At 37.7% G+C, this 14,176-nt stretch overlaps 1 protein-coding gene across 3 annotated transcripts; it reads right to left on the bottom strand.

Moving 5' to 3' along the window:
* Positions 1–1,254: 1,254 nt before the first annotated feature.
* On the bottom strand, positions 1,255–12,880 carry CCDC93 (CCC complex scaffolding subunit CCDC93). Of its 3 annotated transcripts, none has more exons than XM_078608049.1 (23): positions 12,732–12,880; positions 11,352–11,465; positions 10,894–10,988; positions 10,491–10,602; positions 10,224–10,322; positions 10,072–10,128; positions 9,832–9,932; positions 9,550–9,583; positions 9,206–9,295; positions 8,931–8,981; positions 8,687–8,773; positions 8,106–8,222; positions 7,813–7,875; positions 7,495–7,568; positions 5,217–5,298; positions 5,053–5,127; positions 4,595–4,666; positions 4,340–4,448; positions 3,859–3,941; positions 3,227–3,264; positions 2,771–2,855; positions 2,223–2,336; positions 1,255–1,802 (listed from the first exon to the last, which is right to left on the bottom strand). In XM_078608049.1, the coding sequence occupies exons 1-23, from the start codon at positions 12,822–12,824 to the stop codon at positions 1,746–1,748; spliced, it is 1,902 nt and encodes a 633-aa protein (XP_078464175.1). In that variant the 5' UTR covers positions 12,825–12,880; the 3' UTR covers positions 1,255–1,745. The 3 variants fall into 3 exon arrangements, 2 of the variants coding, with proteins under 2 accessions (XP_078464175.1, XP_078464186.1); XM_078608060.1 differs by having other exon boundaries at positions 10,889–10,988; positions 12,732–12,846; XR_013587535.1 differs by lacking the exon at positions 2,771–2,855.
* Between the last annotated feature and the right edge of the window lie 1,296 nt (positions 12,881–14,176).

Here is a 14,176-nt window from a genome sequence, read left to right as displayed (position 1 = left end):
GGTGGAAACCGTCTTCGAATAGCAAATATGTGACCGTGCTTAATTATGGCGAGATTTATTCAAAATGAAAAATATATACCTGCAGGAGGAAATAGATGTACCATTTATTCAATGGAAGATTGATGTTTTTTTCTGAAATAGAAGGATGCTTGCAGATGACATGTACTGTATGTGGGATAGGTAGATGTATTAAGATTACAGTAAGTAAATGAAAAAAAATACAGACAAGAGATACAAATGTGTACTCAACTGATGCAAAATCTTTACCCCAAATACCCTGACCCCCACTGCATTTACTACAAAGGTCACGTTCGGAGCGAGATAGTCACTTCAATCACTTAAAGGTAAGTCTTTATAGAGCCGAACTCGCCATCCACGTTGACATGGGGATGAACTATGGAGCACAGAACCTGTAATGTGGAGAGCACCGGGGAGGTTAGTTCCGTAATCCATGAACACAAATGTCACGTGGTGCCGCTCGTCACAAAAATTGGCCAACTCCGTGAATCCGTGAAAACAGTGTATTGCAGGGGAAGTGCATAAACATGGAGAACGGCTTCATTATTCAGCAAAAAAAATCGCAGATTGAGGTGACAATTGTCTTCAAGACCCAAAAGGAGCAAACCTGCACTATGCACCTAAATTAAAGGATGTTTGACATTTTATACTTGCGATCATTGTAAAAAAATATTTAATTTGCTACTCAGATCACACAAATGCAGCTACTATGTGCTGCTGGAAAACCCACGAGTTTTTTTGGCAAAACATTTGCATTGCACCAAAGATGCAAGTAGCCTCTTTGCCATGAGCAGAAAAATTCTCAAATCGCAACATGATAAAATATAATCCAAGGACACCACCGATGTGGTGTGCTATAGATTCCTGGCAGAATTTGAATTTGCCGGTTCCGGAGATTCCAGATCAGTGGTACCGCAGGTTATAAGTCTCGAACTGGGGGTGGTAAACTGCAAACTATACAGATATTCCAGCATGTTTTGCTGAGGTGAATGCAAAGATGCTGCAGGCTTGGCTTAAGTGGGCCCAACGATGACTCACGATTTAGAGTTTTGACAGACCTGCATTATACGCCTGTAAAAACTCAAATTGATAAATTTTAATCATAATACACCAATATAACAAATTAAAATCGAGTGAAATATTGCAGAATTCCTTGTATGCAATATTAACATGATGTTAATTTAAGCTCATAATTCATCTGAGGAGTGAAAAACATACTTGTTCAGCACAAACGGATTCTTTGAGCTATTTTATTGCAAAATGAAAGAATTTCACGTTAACCTTCACAGCACACAAATTTCAGTTGGTTGATGTTTTTGTGCAAGGCAGTAAGCTGTAACAAAAGCCATGAAATCATATCGTGCCAAAATTATAAACATTTAAATATAAATTCACCAGCAGGAAACCTGTTGACATTAAACTTCCCTCCAGCCCTGATTTTCAACCACAGATTTATTGTTGAGACTATTGTAAAGAGAGTGGGGCATGCCTAGTTAAATAATTGGGTTAAACATATTTTGGGAATTTTTACCATGTGTGCATCACATTTTAAATGACACCGTTTATTAAAATTGGTCAAGGACTTCTCTGGACAAACACAGATACATCCAGATTGTGGATGATAGCTGAACGACAGAATCGCACATTTGTTTTTAAGACAGATGTGATTCGAAGTGAAACCAGTTGCAATTTGTGCAGACAATTGGTGTTTCCACCCTTCGTGTTCCTTAGGCCATATTCTTTGCCCTGAGCTTGGACAGAAGAATTTCATTTTTGCGACACTCCTGCAAAGATACAGGCCAATACACATATTAAAGTATGCAACTCAGCCTCTTTCATCTCAATATCTAGATCAAGCAATGTAACTGCAATGACCCAAAAAGCCATTGTCAAGTTGTCTTCGTCACGTGCACTAAAAGTATTCTGAGCAGTTGTGAGGAGTAAATACATTTCATGTGGAAATATTTCATCGTGTTATAATGTAATTTTTATTTCATTGGGATTTATTATAAGCATCAACATTTCACACAATTAACCTTTCTGAAAGTATGCTTCCAAATGTTTAAAAGTAATTACTAACAAAGTACTGTTATTTGATTTTTTTACATGTAAGCTTTCTAAATAAGATGTTTGCAACTCCATTTGCCAGGGATTATAAATTACTATTAAGAAGTACTCCCAATAAATATAAAAAAGAATCTAACCTCTTTGAAGTCCTTCACTGTTTTGAAATAAAGGCGTTGTTTGTCCAGGAGATCAAGATGCTCATCATTAAGTTGGTCCCTTCTCATCTTATTCTCCTGACGTTTCTTTTCCACCTGCAGGTCAATGACATGGACCATTTGAAGTTTACATAAAGGTACACGAGTATAACCAACAGACACTTATATATAGATGTGCAATTAAATGAGTGTAGCAATAAAAAAAAGTATACCATTATGTGACCTATGTCCACTTATATTTTGTAAGCATTGCCAAAGGGAAATCCTTTTATCGGCATATAATACCTACCCTTGCAATTATATTCATAATTATATTCATAATTGCAGATATTTTAACAATTTTATATAAAACCACATCAATCACAATTTATTACAAATACATGAGATGTATGCAGAAAATATGCAATAAAAATATATGTAAGGAATTAACTATTTTAATGATAGCTTTGCACGTGTGAAAAAAGCAATGAAGCTTATCCAGCGGCAAATTACAGGGATTTTTCCTACAAAGAACATTTTCACTCGCTAACCTTTACACGGCTTTGCTTGATCCCCTCCACAATCTGCTCCAGCTGTTTCAGAAACTGCTCTCTGCCACCTTGTGAAGCCATGGCCCTTTGGAAATCACAATGCACAAGGACTTTTATTACAATTGAGATAAAAATGACGACACCAACTGTCCAGCTATTCCAAACGACTTAGCTGTAACCTGACATAGATTGAAAAATATTCCCTTGGCTCCAATCCTGATGCAAGATAAGTCTAATTACATAGTTTTCAAGTATTATCATCAGTGTTTAGTCCTGGCTAAAGTAAAGCTGATGTTCTCTCAAAACATCGGTTGATCTGTCAGTTATATTCAGTAGAGCCAAATGTGGTTAATATGTTTTGCATATGAGGGTTGTGGATGCAGTAATAAGTGTCATTATTAAAGTTATTAAAATTTTAACAACACATGGTATAACCAGTCACCTATACATACTTACTGCTGGAAGTTGTCATGGATGGAATTCAGCAAATTAACCTAAGAGACAGTAAAATGTGTTATGTTCATTTTACGAATAGGCAACTCAATTAAATCTAAAACAATTAAATACGCCTGTACATTTTCCATCTTATTATTAATTTGTCCATCTTATTAATAATTTGTCTTTTTGGGTTTAGTTTTTTGTCCTTCCCTCGCACCTTTGATTAGCACGGTTGGCTACGTATGGTGTGAAAGAAGTTCAACATTATCTGCAATAAACAAGTGAGGCACATTACACAATACTTTAGTTACAATAATCAATACCATCAACACATTTAGTTGGAAAGGTCCTTCGAGTAAAAAAATTAATGCCAACTGTGCAAATTATGTTAAACTATACAAACAAAAAGTCCGTCAGTAGTCTTTATTTAACCAGGAAGCTAAATAAACCCATCGAGACACAAGACACATTGCTGCCTCTTTTTCAAATGGTGATCTGGGAAGGTGACAATGTTGATTCCTTTTAATTCAATACTGGAAAAATAACCTTGTTGTAATTACTCACATTTACATGCACAAATATTCTGAATAAACCCGATGAAAGGTATTACTTATAGCTGATACACTTTTTTTCAATATAACATAGCATACCTCTTTTTCCAGATACAGCTTCTTGTCATCCAGCGTGTTGTACAAAGTATAAAATTGCTTTGTCTCTTTATGGGTGGCAGCCACTACACGTCGGAGAAAATGTGGATTTCATATACTCCAGACCACAATACAGCATGGGATATTATTAACACTTCGGTAAATGTTATAAAATAATGAAGCTCACGTGAATGCTCTTCTTCAGCACAAATGCATACACATGTTTGCATAAAACTACACTGGAAATTGTTAAAAATATTAAAAATTCCAAAAAGAGGCAAGTTATCATCGCCGTTTCGTGCAAGTGTCGCCGATGTTTTATCGCAAAATTGGTTGAGAGTTCAGGTATCTTCAGTCAAACCTAATGTGGTTAATGCTTCACAATCTTTAACACAGGAGGGTGAAGTACTTATTGTTTTGTAGGTGCCTGCAAATGCTTCTGTTCTCTTTGTTATTATATTTCATGACGATTATTTCTTCCTACCCTGGCTGTAGAGCTCGACAAAGCGACGCTGGTACTGAGTCAGCTCAGCCCGGCTGGGGACTTCATCAATCTTGCGCTGCAAGATGGCAATCTCTCGGTTTCTCCTCCCCTAACAAAAAAAATCACACCAAAATCAAGCACAAGGAATTATATGTTTTGTATAATCACGATGCATTCTACGAGTAAACCATTGTTGTGTTTAGCGAGTGCAATTTTATCCATTTGTGCTTTGTTTCAACAGTTTGTGTTACTTGCCAAGAGCATGCGTATCTTCTGCAGTTTGTCGATATCCGTGCGGTATTGCTTTTCAATCAACTGGTCTTGTTCCTAAAAAAACAGTTATTGTTTAATTATAAAGTACTAATATGATTGGATTGGCATACACGTATGGTTTCAGAATATCTGTACTCAATTTGCTATGCATCTATGTATAAGTAATGTGATTCAATGTAAAGTTATATTTAAATGAACACTAAATTATATATTGAACAATACATAAATAATAAATTAAAATATTTAAATCACTTATGTACTTTCTATGCTTTTGCATTATTGTGTTCATGGTATTTAAATAAAACATTGTCATCGATTTAAATAACTGAAAGTGATTAAATTCCATTTTTCTAAATGCAAAGCACAGGCTCAGCAGTTTATAAAGTATCTTCTTTTTTTTTTATGAGGCCAATTTATGCAAATGCAGATTATCTCCTTACAGCCTCTTCTCCAGTCGTATTGTTGGTCTGAAGCTTTAACTCTTCAATGCTGCTCTGTAGACGTGTCAATTCTTCCTATAAAAAACATACATTCAATGTTATTTACAAACACGTAGTAAATGTGAATCATGCAAAACAATACAATGAAGAGATAATTACGTCACCTTGCAGTGAGCACGGAACTCGTGCTCTTGACTCTTGAGGCTTTCATTCATAGCCACCAGGGCTCTCAGCTTCTGCAAGACACTGGAGCAATTGTGGAATTAGTATGAATACATCAACATAAATTACTTTCCTATAGTTCCTAACAATGTGATATTACAACACAATGGTGCTGTCCCTCAATGTCTGAGTGAATTATGCCAAAATGGGACTGTTTAACTTGAGACATCCTTTAATTTCCATAAGGAGAAATGTGCTTCATGAAAATATATATTTTTTTATTTAGAATGGTATATCTAAGTGCAAGATGCAAGATGTTCTTAATATATATATCGTATGAGACAATATAAACAGTCCAAGGGAAATTAGATGCATCCACAATGCATATATATGTTTGAACAGTGAGATCTACAGAATATCATCATATAAATGATCAAGTTCTTAAATCTTGACTTAAAGCTTTCATGACTGCAGGAATTCATACTCTTTGGGTCTTTCGGTAAAGTCTCCTTCCTGAGAAATTCTCCCTGCTTCTGAAAGACCCAAAGAGTATCAAGTTCTTATTGAAAAAAAGAAAATGCAAAACTATTATTGAAAAATACATACACAGTAACTATGGAAGCTCAAAAATATTTAACAAACTCTTACATGATTCTGAATGGTACAATCAATAAGACATTTGCAAAAGTGGATGTTATGAATCACATTTATTTGTGTATATTTAAGCATATGTTTATGCTTTTAAAAATGATGGTAGAAAAGGCACACATTAATCCATGCTGGGAGAATAATGTGCAGGGTAGCAAAGTAAAGTCTAGTCTCATTTTAATACAACTAGATATGAATCATGTACACATGTATTTAGTACAACTAGAGTGAATTATGCCAAAATGGGACTGTTTAACTTGAGACATCCTTTAATTTCCATAAGGAGAAATGTGCTTCATGAAAATATATATTTTTTTATTTAGAATGGTATATCTAAGTGCAAGATGCAAGATGTTCTTAATATATATCGTATGAGACAATATAAACAGTCCAAGGGAAATTAGATGCATCCACAATGCATATATATGTTTGAACAGTGAGATCTACAGAATATCATCATATAAATGATCAAGTTCTTAAATCTTGACTTAAAGCTTTCATGACTGCAGGAATTCATACTCTTTGGGTCTTTCGGTAAAGTCTCCTTCCTGAGAAATTCTCCCTGCTTCTGAAAGACCCAAAGAGTATCAAGTTCTTATTGAAAAAAAGAAAATGCAAAACTATTATTGAAAAATACATACACAGTAACTATGGAAGCTCAAAAATATTTAACAAACTCTTACATGATTCTGAATGGTACAATCAATAAGACATTTGCAAAAGTGGATGTTATGAATCACATTTATTTGTGTATATTTAAGCATATGTTTATGCTTTTAAAAATGATGGTAGAAAAGGCACACATTAATCCATGCTGGGAGAATAATGTGCAGGGTAGCAAAGTAAAGTCTAGTCTCATTTTAATACAACTAGATATGAATCATGTACACATGTATTTAGTACAACTAGAGTGAATTATGCCAAAATGGGACTGTTTAACTTGAGACATCCTTTAATTTCCATAAGGAGAAATGTGCTTCATGAAAATATATATTTTTTTATTTAGAATGGTATATCTAAGTGCAAGATGCAAGATGTTCTTAATATATATCGTATGAGACAATATAAACAGTCCAAGGGAAATTAGATGCATCCACAATGCATATATATGTTTGAACAGTGAGATCTACAGAATATCATCATATAAATGATCAAGTTCTTAAATCTTGACTTAAAGCTTTCATGACTGCAGGAATTCATACTCTTTGGGTCTTTCGGTAAAGTCTCCTTCCTGAGAAATTCTCCCTGCTTCTGAAAGACCCAAAGAGTATCAAGTTCTTATTGAAAAAAAGAAAATGCAAAACTATTATTGAAAAATACATACACAGTAACTATGGAAGCTCAAAAATATTTAACAAACTCTTACATGATTCTGAATGGTACAATCAATAAGACATTTGCAAAAGTGGATGTTATGAATCACATTTATTTGTGTATATTTAAGCATATGTTTATGCTTTTAAAAATGATGGTAGAAAAGGCACACATTAATCCATGCTGGGAGAATAATGTGCAGGGTAGAAAAGTAAAGTCTAGTCTCATTTTAATACAACTAGATATGAATCATGTACACATGTATTTAGTACAACTAGACATGGATAATGTACACATGTATTTGGCAGGCTTTCTTACGCTGAATCAGCCTGGCTCTCCATAGAATCCAACTGTCCCATCTCCTTCCTGAGACTATCTCCCTGCTTCTCGACCTGGAAAACACACACTTAAATCTGTGCAACATCCTTCACATGAACACACCTGTATTGCTATGTTCAAAGAAAAAGTATTACCATGCAATAACATGCCATTATGAGTCTGAGTAATTATAAATCATGGGAATGGAGACATTTTTTACAATTGTCTAAAGTTAAGGTGACACGTGCTGTAATACAATACAATAACATAGTGAACTTGAACATGTCTAAAAATGGTGAGCTTCAATTGCACGCGTACCTCCATAAGCTTCTCTTTCGCAGCTTCAAAGGCAACTTTCAACTCAGTATGCTTGGCCTTTATCTGTAACACACATGCGAGCTGATTAGAATTTTCAAGTGGGAATACAGAAGAAAACAACACTATCGTCAACATACATATGTATATACAATTTCCTTAGAGCTCTTTTTATACAATGATTTAGTCATAAAATATAACTTTTTAAGTATTTTTCATGCCCCAGCCCCAATTTTGAAAAAGAGGTTTTGTGGAAAGATAAAAATAGTCTGCATGTGTAGCTAAACAAGTGTTACCTCCTCCAGCTGTAGTTCCTTCTGAGAAATCTGCTTGCCAAGCGAAACAACCAAGCGTTTGTGCTGCTGTACTGGACCAAGCCTCTCTGTCTTCTCTTCGCCTGCCAGCTCTGATTGCTGAAAAGAGAATTCAGAGTGTTAATCAGTATTCCAAGGAAGATGTAAAAATGTTATAACCACGATAATGAAATTAAGCCATAGCTCACAGAACGTATAGTAGAATAAAGTCTTGCATGTTTATACGATGGTTTCAACTATGAAAAGTAGCTTATACTTGAGGTAAAAAAACCTACAAATTCCTGCAATTTAATAGAACCAACTTAAAAAATGTGACCGGGAAAAAGTTTGAAAGTAGCTTAATACAGCAATTGCTTTGTGATACATATGTTGATATTTTACAACTAAATTGTCTCAAATTAAGTGTAGTAATTCAGGTGTAATTTTGACAATGTATGGTAAAGATATCATTAAAATGAAATCATGTAAATGGAAATATTTGAACCCTTAAAATAAATCAGAACCGTCAATTTGTTTTTTTTTAATCATGTTTTGATATGAAAATTAAAGTCCAAAATAAATACCTTTTCTGCATATTCTGAAGCAATCTGTTTGATCTCCTCTGACTGAAGACCAACAATTTGACCAACTGTGCTGGCTGTTAAACGCCCCTGAAACAAAAAATACAACGTAATGGTCATTTCACAATACTAAAATAATAAGCATAGCAAGTGAAATAAGGGTACCAAGTAGGAAAATGTGCTTAAAGTTAATACATTGCAATATATATTTATATGTGAATGTAGTTTAATATTTCGAAATACATACTTCCTCTGTTGCCATGGCAGCCATGCTGCTCATCAGAGTCTTGATGCGAATCTGCAAAAATAAAACAAAGCTGACCAAATCAATATTTAGTGGTTTTCAGTTTGTATGATTATTGTACACACTGAAAAACACAAATAATTGGCCAGAAATTTTTTTTCAATCACAAAAATTTACCTTTTGATAAACTGCAACTCAAACTGCATAAAACATGATTGTAACAGCTTAATGTTTTTTTAAATACCGATGGAATATTTAAATCTCTAAATAGGACTTACCTCATCAGCAGCCTGCAGCTCCTCTTCCTCAGTTGTCTGTGCTTTCCCTACTACTGTGGCACCTGGCACAGATTTTTTCCGGTCATCCACCTAAAGCACACAAGGCACATGCTGTTCATAACTACACTTAATTCACATTTACATTGCTTGACCTAACCATAATGCATTTTAAATTCCATACTTCCCTTTTAAATATGCAACAGCAGTTGTAAAAGTCATAAATACTGACAATTATTCAAATTTATATGTGAATGTTTAGTATGTGTTGGTCGTCAGTCAGAGTGTATATTAATTATATAATTCAGACAGTGGCAACTACAGACATACAAAAACAATACACTCACCTTCTCATTCTTGTTTTGAATAAAGCAATACCTCCTGCAAAACGGGCAAAGGGTGGGGCCTGGTTAAAGTAACCACTGGAAAAAAGCGTTTCGGATGAAAGCGCACAATCAATTATGACTAAAATGAAAATTATTGAATTACAGCTTTAATTACGTGTTACCTGTACATTTTATATTAATGATCTAGTGCGCTCAAGACATTTTTATTATGAAGTAATTATATTCATTTAATCTTGCTTTATTTTATTATGCTATGTACCTATATGCTCACTCACTAATTACCTGCCATACTCTAGAAGCGTAGACTGCACACGTGACTCTTCATCCAGAAGAGAGTCTGTTCCAACTTGTCGCCGGTATCGTCTCTGGGGTTTGTATTCCTCCTGTGGATATCGGCGAGAAGGTGAGGTTAAAAAGGGAGTGCAAAGTGAAGTAGCTTTGTGAAGCATTTCACAATACACTCATGTAAAATTATGACATGTTATCACTGCGTACAGTGAGATACTGCATGCAGAAACTTACAGCAGCAGCTAGCAAAGCCATGGTCGCCTTTCCCTTCCGCTCCAAAAATTCCTCATCCTGACAAAAAAATGCAAAAAATATATTATTTTTCAAAACTTCACATGCATGTTTTAGAACGCTTAAATGAAATTCAGAATTGATGAAATTCTTGCCTCTGGAAGTCTGCGGCTCTTGTTAAACTGGGAGATGGAGAAAGCCCTAATGTGGTCGCCCGTTTCCTCTCGTGTCTCTATGGCCCTCTTCACCAACCACTTAAAAACAAACATTTCATTGTGTTTTTTATACAGTTTGTATAGATTCATGTAAAACTATAGAATGTGTTTCATATACAAAATGAGACATTTATTATAGGCGTTCACTTATGTTTTGGAAAAATATTAGTGGCAGAATGCGAAATGTTACAATCTTGTTCAAGTTACCTGGATAACAGGGAATATGTGTATGAAGTCTAAACCCTGGATTTGATGGGGTTCAATCCGATGAGGACACTTCATGCTCGGCAAAACAGACACTATCTTCTCAGTCAAGGCTCTGTGAAGAAAATACACAGAAGCAGCAGTAGCATTCAACTAGTAAAACTGTCTCATGGCAAATTACTAAAAAATCTCATTTGTACAAACAGATGAATAACAAGGATTAATATTTTTCGATTTAAAGCTTTCGTGACTGCAGGGATTCATCTTCTTGGTTCTTTCGGTAAAGTGACTTTACCGAAAGAACCAAGAAGAAGGATGAATATCATTTATGGAACTCATTTACACGTATTACATCAATAGCCTGACATTCACGTTTTAAATCTGGTTATGCTTTTCCAAACCTCACATCTTTTGGCCGATGGTGGAGTTTTCCTGGAAGAGCAAGTCAACATCAATGTCAACACTACACGTAGTGATGCACCATGTCATTCCTCCAACGACCTACAAACACACAACAACAACTTTAATGAATGCACGTTTATTTAACGGTGGCTTCAATAGTTAACCAAACATAAATATTCCAGTGAGACATTTTTTGGGCGATAAACGATATTGTTTGTCAATTGTTTCTAAAAGTTAAGTACTCTCAAAGCAAAAATACATAACTGGGTCTTGCATTTAAGGTTTTTTTCAAGTCTCTATAATACAATAAGCTAAATTAACAAAGGTATATGCATTCATTAAAACATGCACACGCCGTCCGGCATATTAATCAGAAATAACAAAAACCCAGCAGCATTACACTGACATTTTGCACATCTAAAAATTATTTCAATATGCAAAAATAGGCAACATAAATTCCACCTTATCGAAAGATGAGAGCCCCTTGATGCGAGCACGGAAGTAGCCAGCAGCAACTAACAGCTCAATGATCTCTGATAGTTTGACGCCTTGCTCTTCATCCTCTCGCGTCTCCACCTGCACACGGTAATGAACTTTAATCGTTAGTGTAACTACAAACTCCACGATGTACCTAACTGAACAGTCATCATTGTTGCTGAACAGAAGGGTGGCTCATTCCATTGAAACAAATGCTGTTGCAATGCCCAACAACCCCTTTTTGGTGGTACCTATCTCAATTAGGTATTGTGCTAGTGTTGAAAACTCAACGTTCCTATGGCGGGGAGCAGTTTGACTGTAACAGTCTAACCAAAGGACAACCAACTAATCATGACAGACACTACAGTGATTATTCCAGCAGGTGGTGCTGTTGTTTACAACCCCTGACGAAAAGACGATGGGCCAAGGCTACTCTAACACGATTCGCTGCTGTTCTACCAGGAGAGCTGCAAAACGATCAAATATTATAAACGCAATATATTTAGTTTGTGTATATCTGTGTAAGTCGGTCATCTCTCTTCGGTTAGGAGTCATGATAATTTCTGCACGGTTCAGAATCTCACTTCCTCCTTCTCGCTATATGCTGTACATACACTCTACCCACTGTGCAGTGTATATCTCCATTGTGTATCTGCGTGCAGTGGTACTGTACATCCTTCACTGTCACTGTGTATCTAGGCATCCGTTTCTCGTACTGTATACCCATCTATGTGTACGGTATAGACTATATTATAACCATATTTACATGGTTGCATATCTGCGCCTCTCTGTAACGCCCGTGCGTGTTTCTGTGCCCAATGTGTGCCTATTTCTCTGCATACCCCTCCGTGTCTTTATTCCACTATTTCCTCACTCCCCCCCCTCTCCGTGTAAACAATCTCTGTGCGAATTCCACACCGTCTCGTCTCTCTCGCCACGTATCTCCGTATGCCTGGCCCCCTAAGTGCCTGCCCCCCTACGTGCCTGGCCCCCTACGTGCCTGGCCCCCTAATCGACCGTGCCTGGCCCCCTACCGACCGTGCTCATCGCACTTCCGATGAACACGGTCGGTAACGTACGGTGCGAAAGAAGTTCCGCACGCGTAATTACTGTACACACAGCTCCCCCCCCCCCCAGCCCTCTCTGTACCCCCTGCGCACTGCGATATTGCCACCCGCGACTCCAGAGCCGAATGGTTCACAGGGATCAGGGCGATACAAAAATAAATGAAAACTGAATTTTTTTTAAAACAACCCCCGCCCCTTCCCTGCCACCTCCGTGTACGCTTCTACCCATGACTTCTCGCTCTCTCAGTACACGTGTGGTGCGTGTGTACATCTCGTCGTCGTCGTGTGTGTGTCTCGCCTCGATGAGTCGCCCGTCCTGGTCGTACTGCGCCGCCGCCGCCGCGACTCTCGACCCCGCACGCGATCGCTGCGATGCAGCCGCCGCCGCCATCGCTATCGCAGTAGCTCTGCTCACGTGACCACCGCTCCGCCCACGTGACCACCACAACCCCTCTCCACGTGACCACAGCTCCGCCCACGTGACCACCACCACCCCTCTCCACGTGACCACCACCACCCCTCTCCACGTGACCACTACCCCTCTCCACGTGACCACCACCATCCCTCTCCACGTGACCACCAAAGACAAAGATCCCCCGTGTAGCCTGCACAGACTTGGAGGGGCGAGTGCTGTTAGCGAGCGGCGCCTATGAAGGCCACTGGCACACGAGGGGGTGGTGGGGTGGCCACCAGTCCGCCAGGGCCGCCTTTGTCTCCCCAGTGGCGATGTTTAACTACAACACCGCACCAGGTTACTCATTTGACAGCCGAGTTCGACCTAGGGAAGGCCCACGACCGATACAGATAACAATGTGTAACAAAAACATTGTTCCTGGGTAGTGTTATTTTCTAATTGCTTTTGCCTTAAAAGCACAGACAATGGCTATTATTCCCCACAAACTTTGCTTTTGTGACCAGGACAATGATATTTTGAAATGTACCTATTTTCAATTATACGTGTGCATTTGTGTCATTCCTTCATATAAAGTCATGGTCACAAAAGCAAAGTATGTGAGGAATAAGAGCTATTTTCTATACTTTTAAGGCATAAGAAATTAGAAAATAACACTTAGGGGCCGTCCATAAATGACGTCACGCACCTAGGGGGGGGGTCAGACATTTGTGACGATGTGTGACGAGGGGGGGGGGGGGAGAAATGTGACGTCACAGCAAAATGTGCAACTTTTAAATAAATATAGACAACACGTTCTACTTAATTAAATAGACTTTTAAATAAATGTTTTCTCCTACAACATCAGAGTGCAGAAGCACATTAATTACGCACTACAATGACAGCAGTTTAAAGCGATTTGAAGCATGTTTTATTTGGGGGGGGGGCAGAGCTTTGTGACGTCATATTTGAGGGAAGGGTCTGACTTTGTGACGCCGTGTGACGAGCGGGGCGGGTCAAAAATCGTCCAAAATCGCATGACGTCATTTATGGACGGCCCCTTAGTACCCAGGAACAAAAAAAATGTTCCACAGTGTAATCGTCACCGGGTTGTTGGCCGTGAGAGGGGGAACTAACTCGAGTCGACGAGGTCGTAGCGCAGATCGAAGCGCTCATCGCTTTACCACCACTCTCCACGTGACCGCCGTGAATCCAGAATATTTTTTTTTATACTGCAGGAGGAATCTGATGAGCTATAAAGCTCTTTTTTCCCTCGGATTGCACAGAAGAGGCGGGTCAGAACGTTTACAATCACAGGCAATAGAAAAAAAAACTACAGAAGTGCAAAGTAT

Source organism: Lampetra planeri, chromosome 2, assembly GCF_965212315.1.
Source record: "Lampetra planeri chromosome 2, kcLamPlan1.2.h2, whole genome shotgun sequence".
Lineage (NCBI taxonomy): Eukaryota > Metazoa > Chordata > Hyperoartia > Petromyzontiformes > Petromyzontidae > Lampetra > Lampetra planeri.
Note: the sequence above shows the minus strand (reverse complement) of the source record. Positions and strands in the feature narration are given on the sequence as shown.

Excerpts from the sequence above, each read along its gene's own strand:
- CCDC93 (XM_078608049.1), bottom strand. The coding sequence starts at position 12,824 with ATGGCGGCGGCGGCTGCATCGCAGCGATCGCGTGCGGGGTCGAGAGTC. Across the intron at positions 7,876-8,105 it reads AGGAACTACAGCTGGAGGAG|ATAAAGGCCAAGCATACTGA; the intron begins GTAACACTTGTT and ends TGTGTGTTACAG. Across the intron at positions 2,337-2,770 it reads TCAAGCAAAGCCGTGTAAAG|GTGGAAAAGAAACGTCAGGA; the intron begins GTTAGCGAGTGA and ends ATTGACCTGCAG.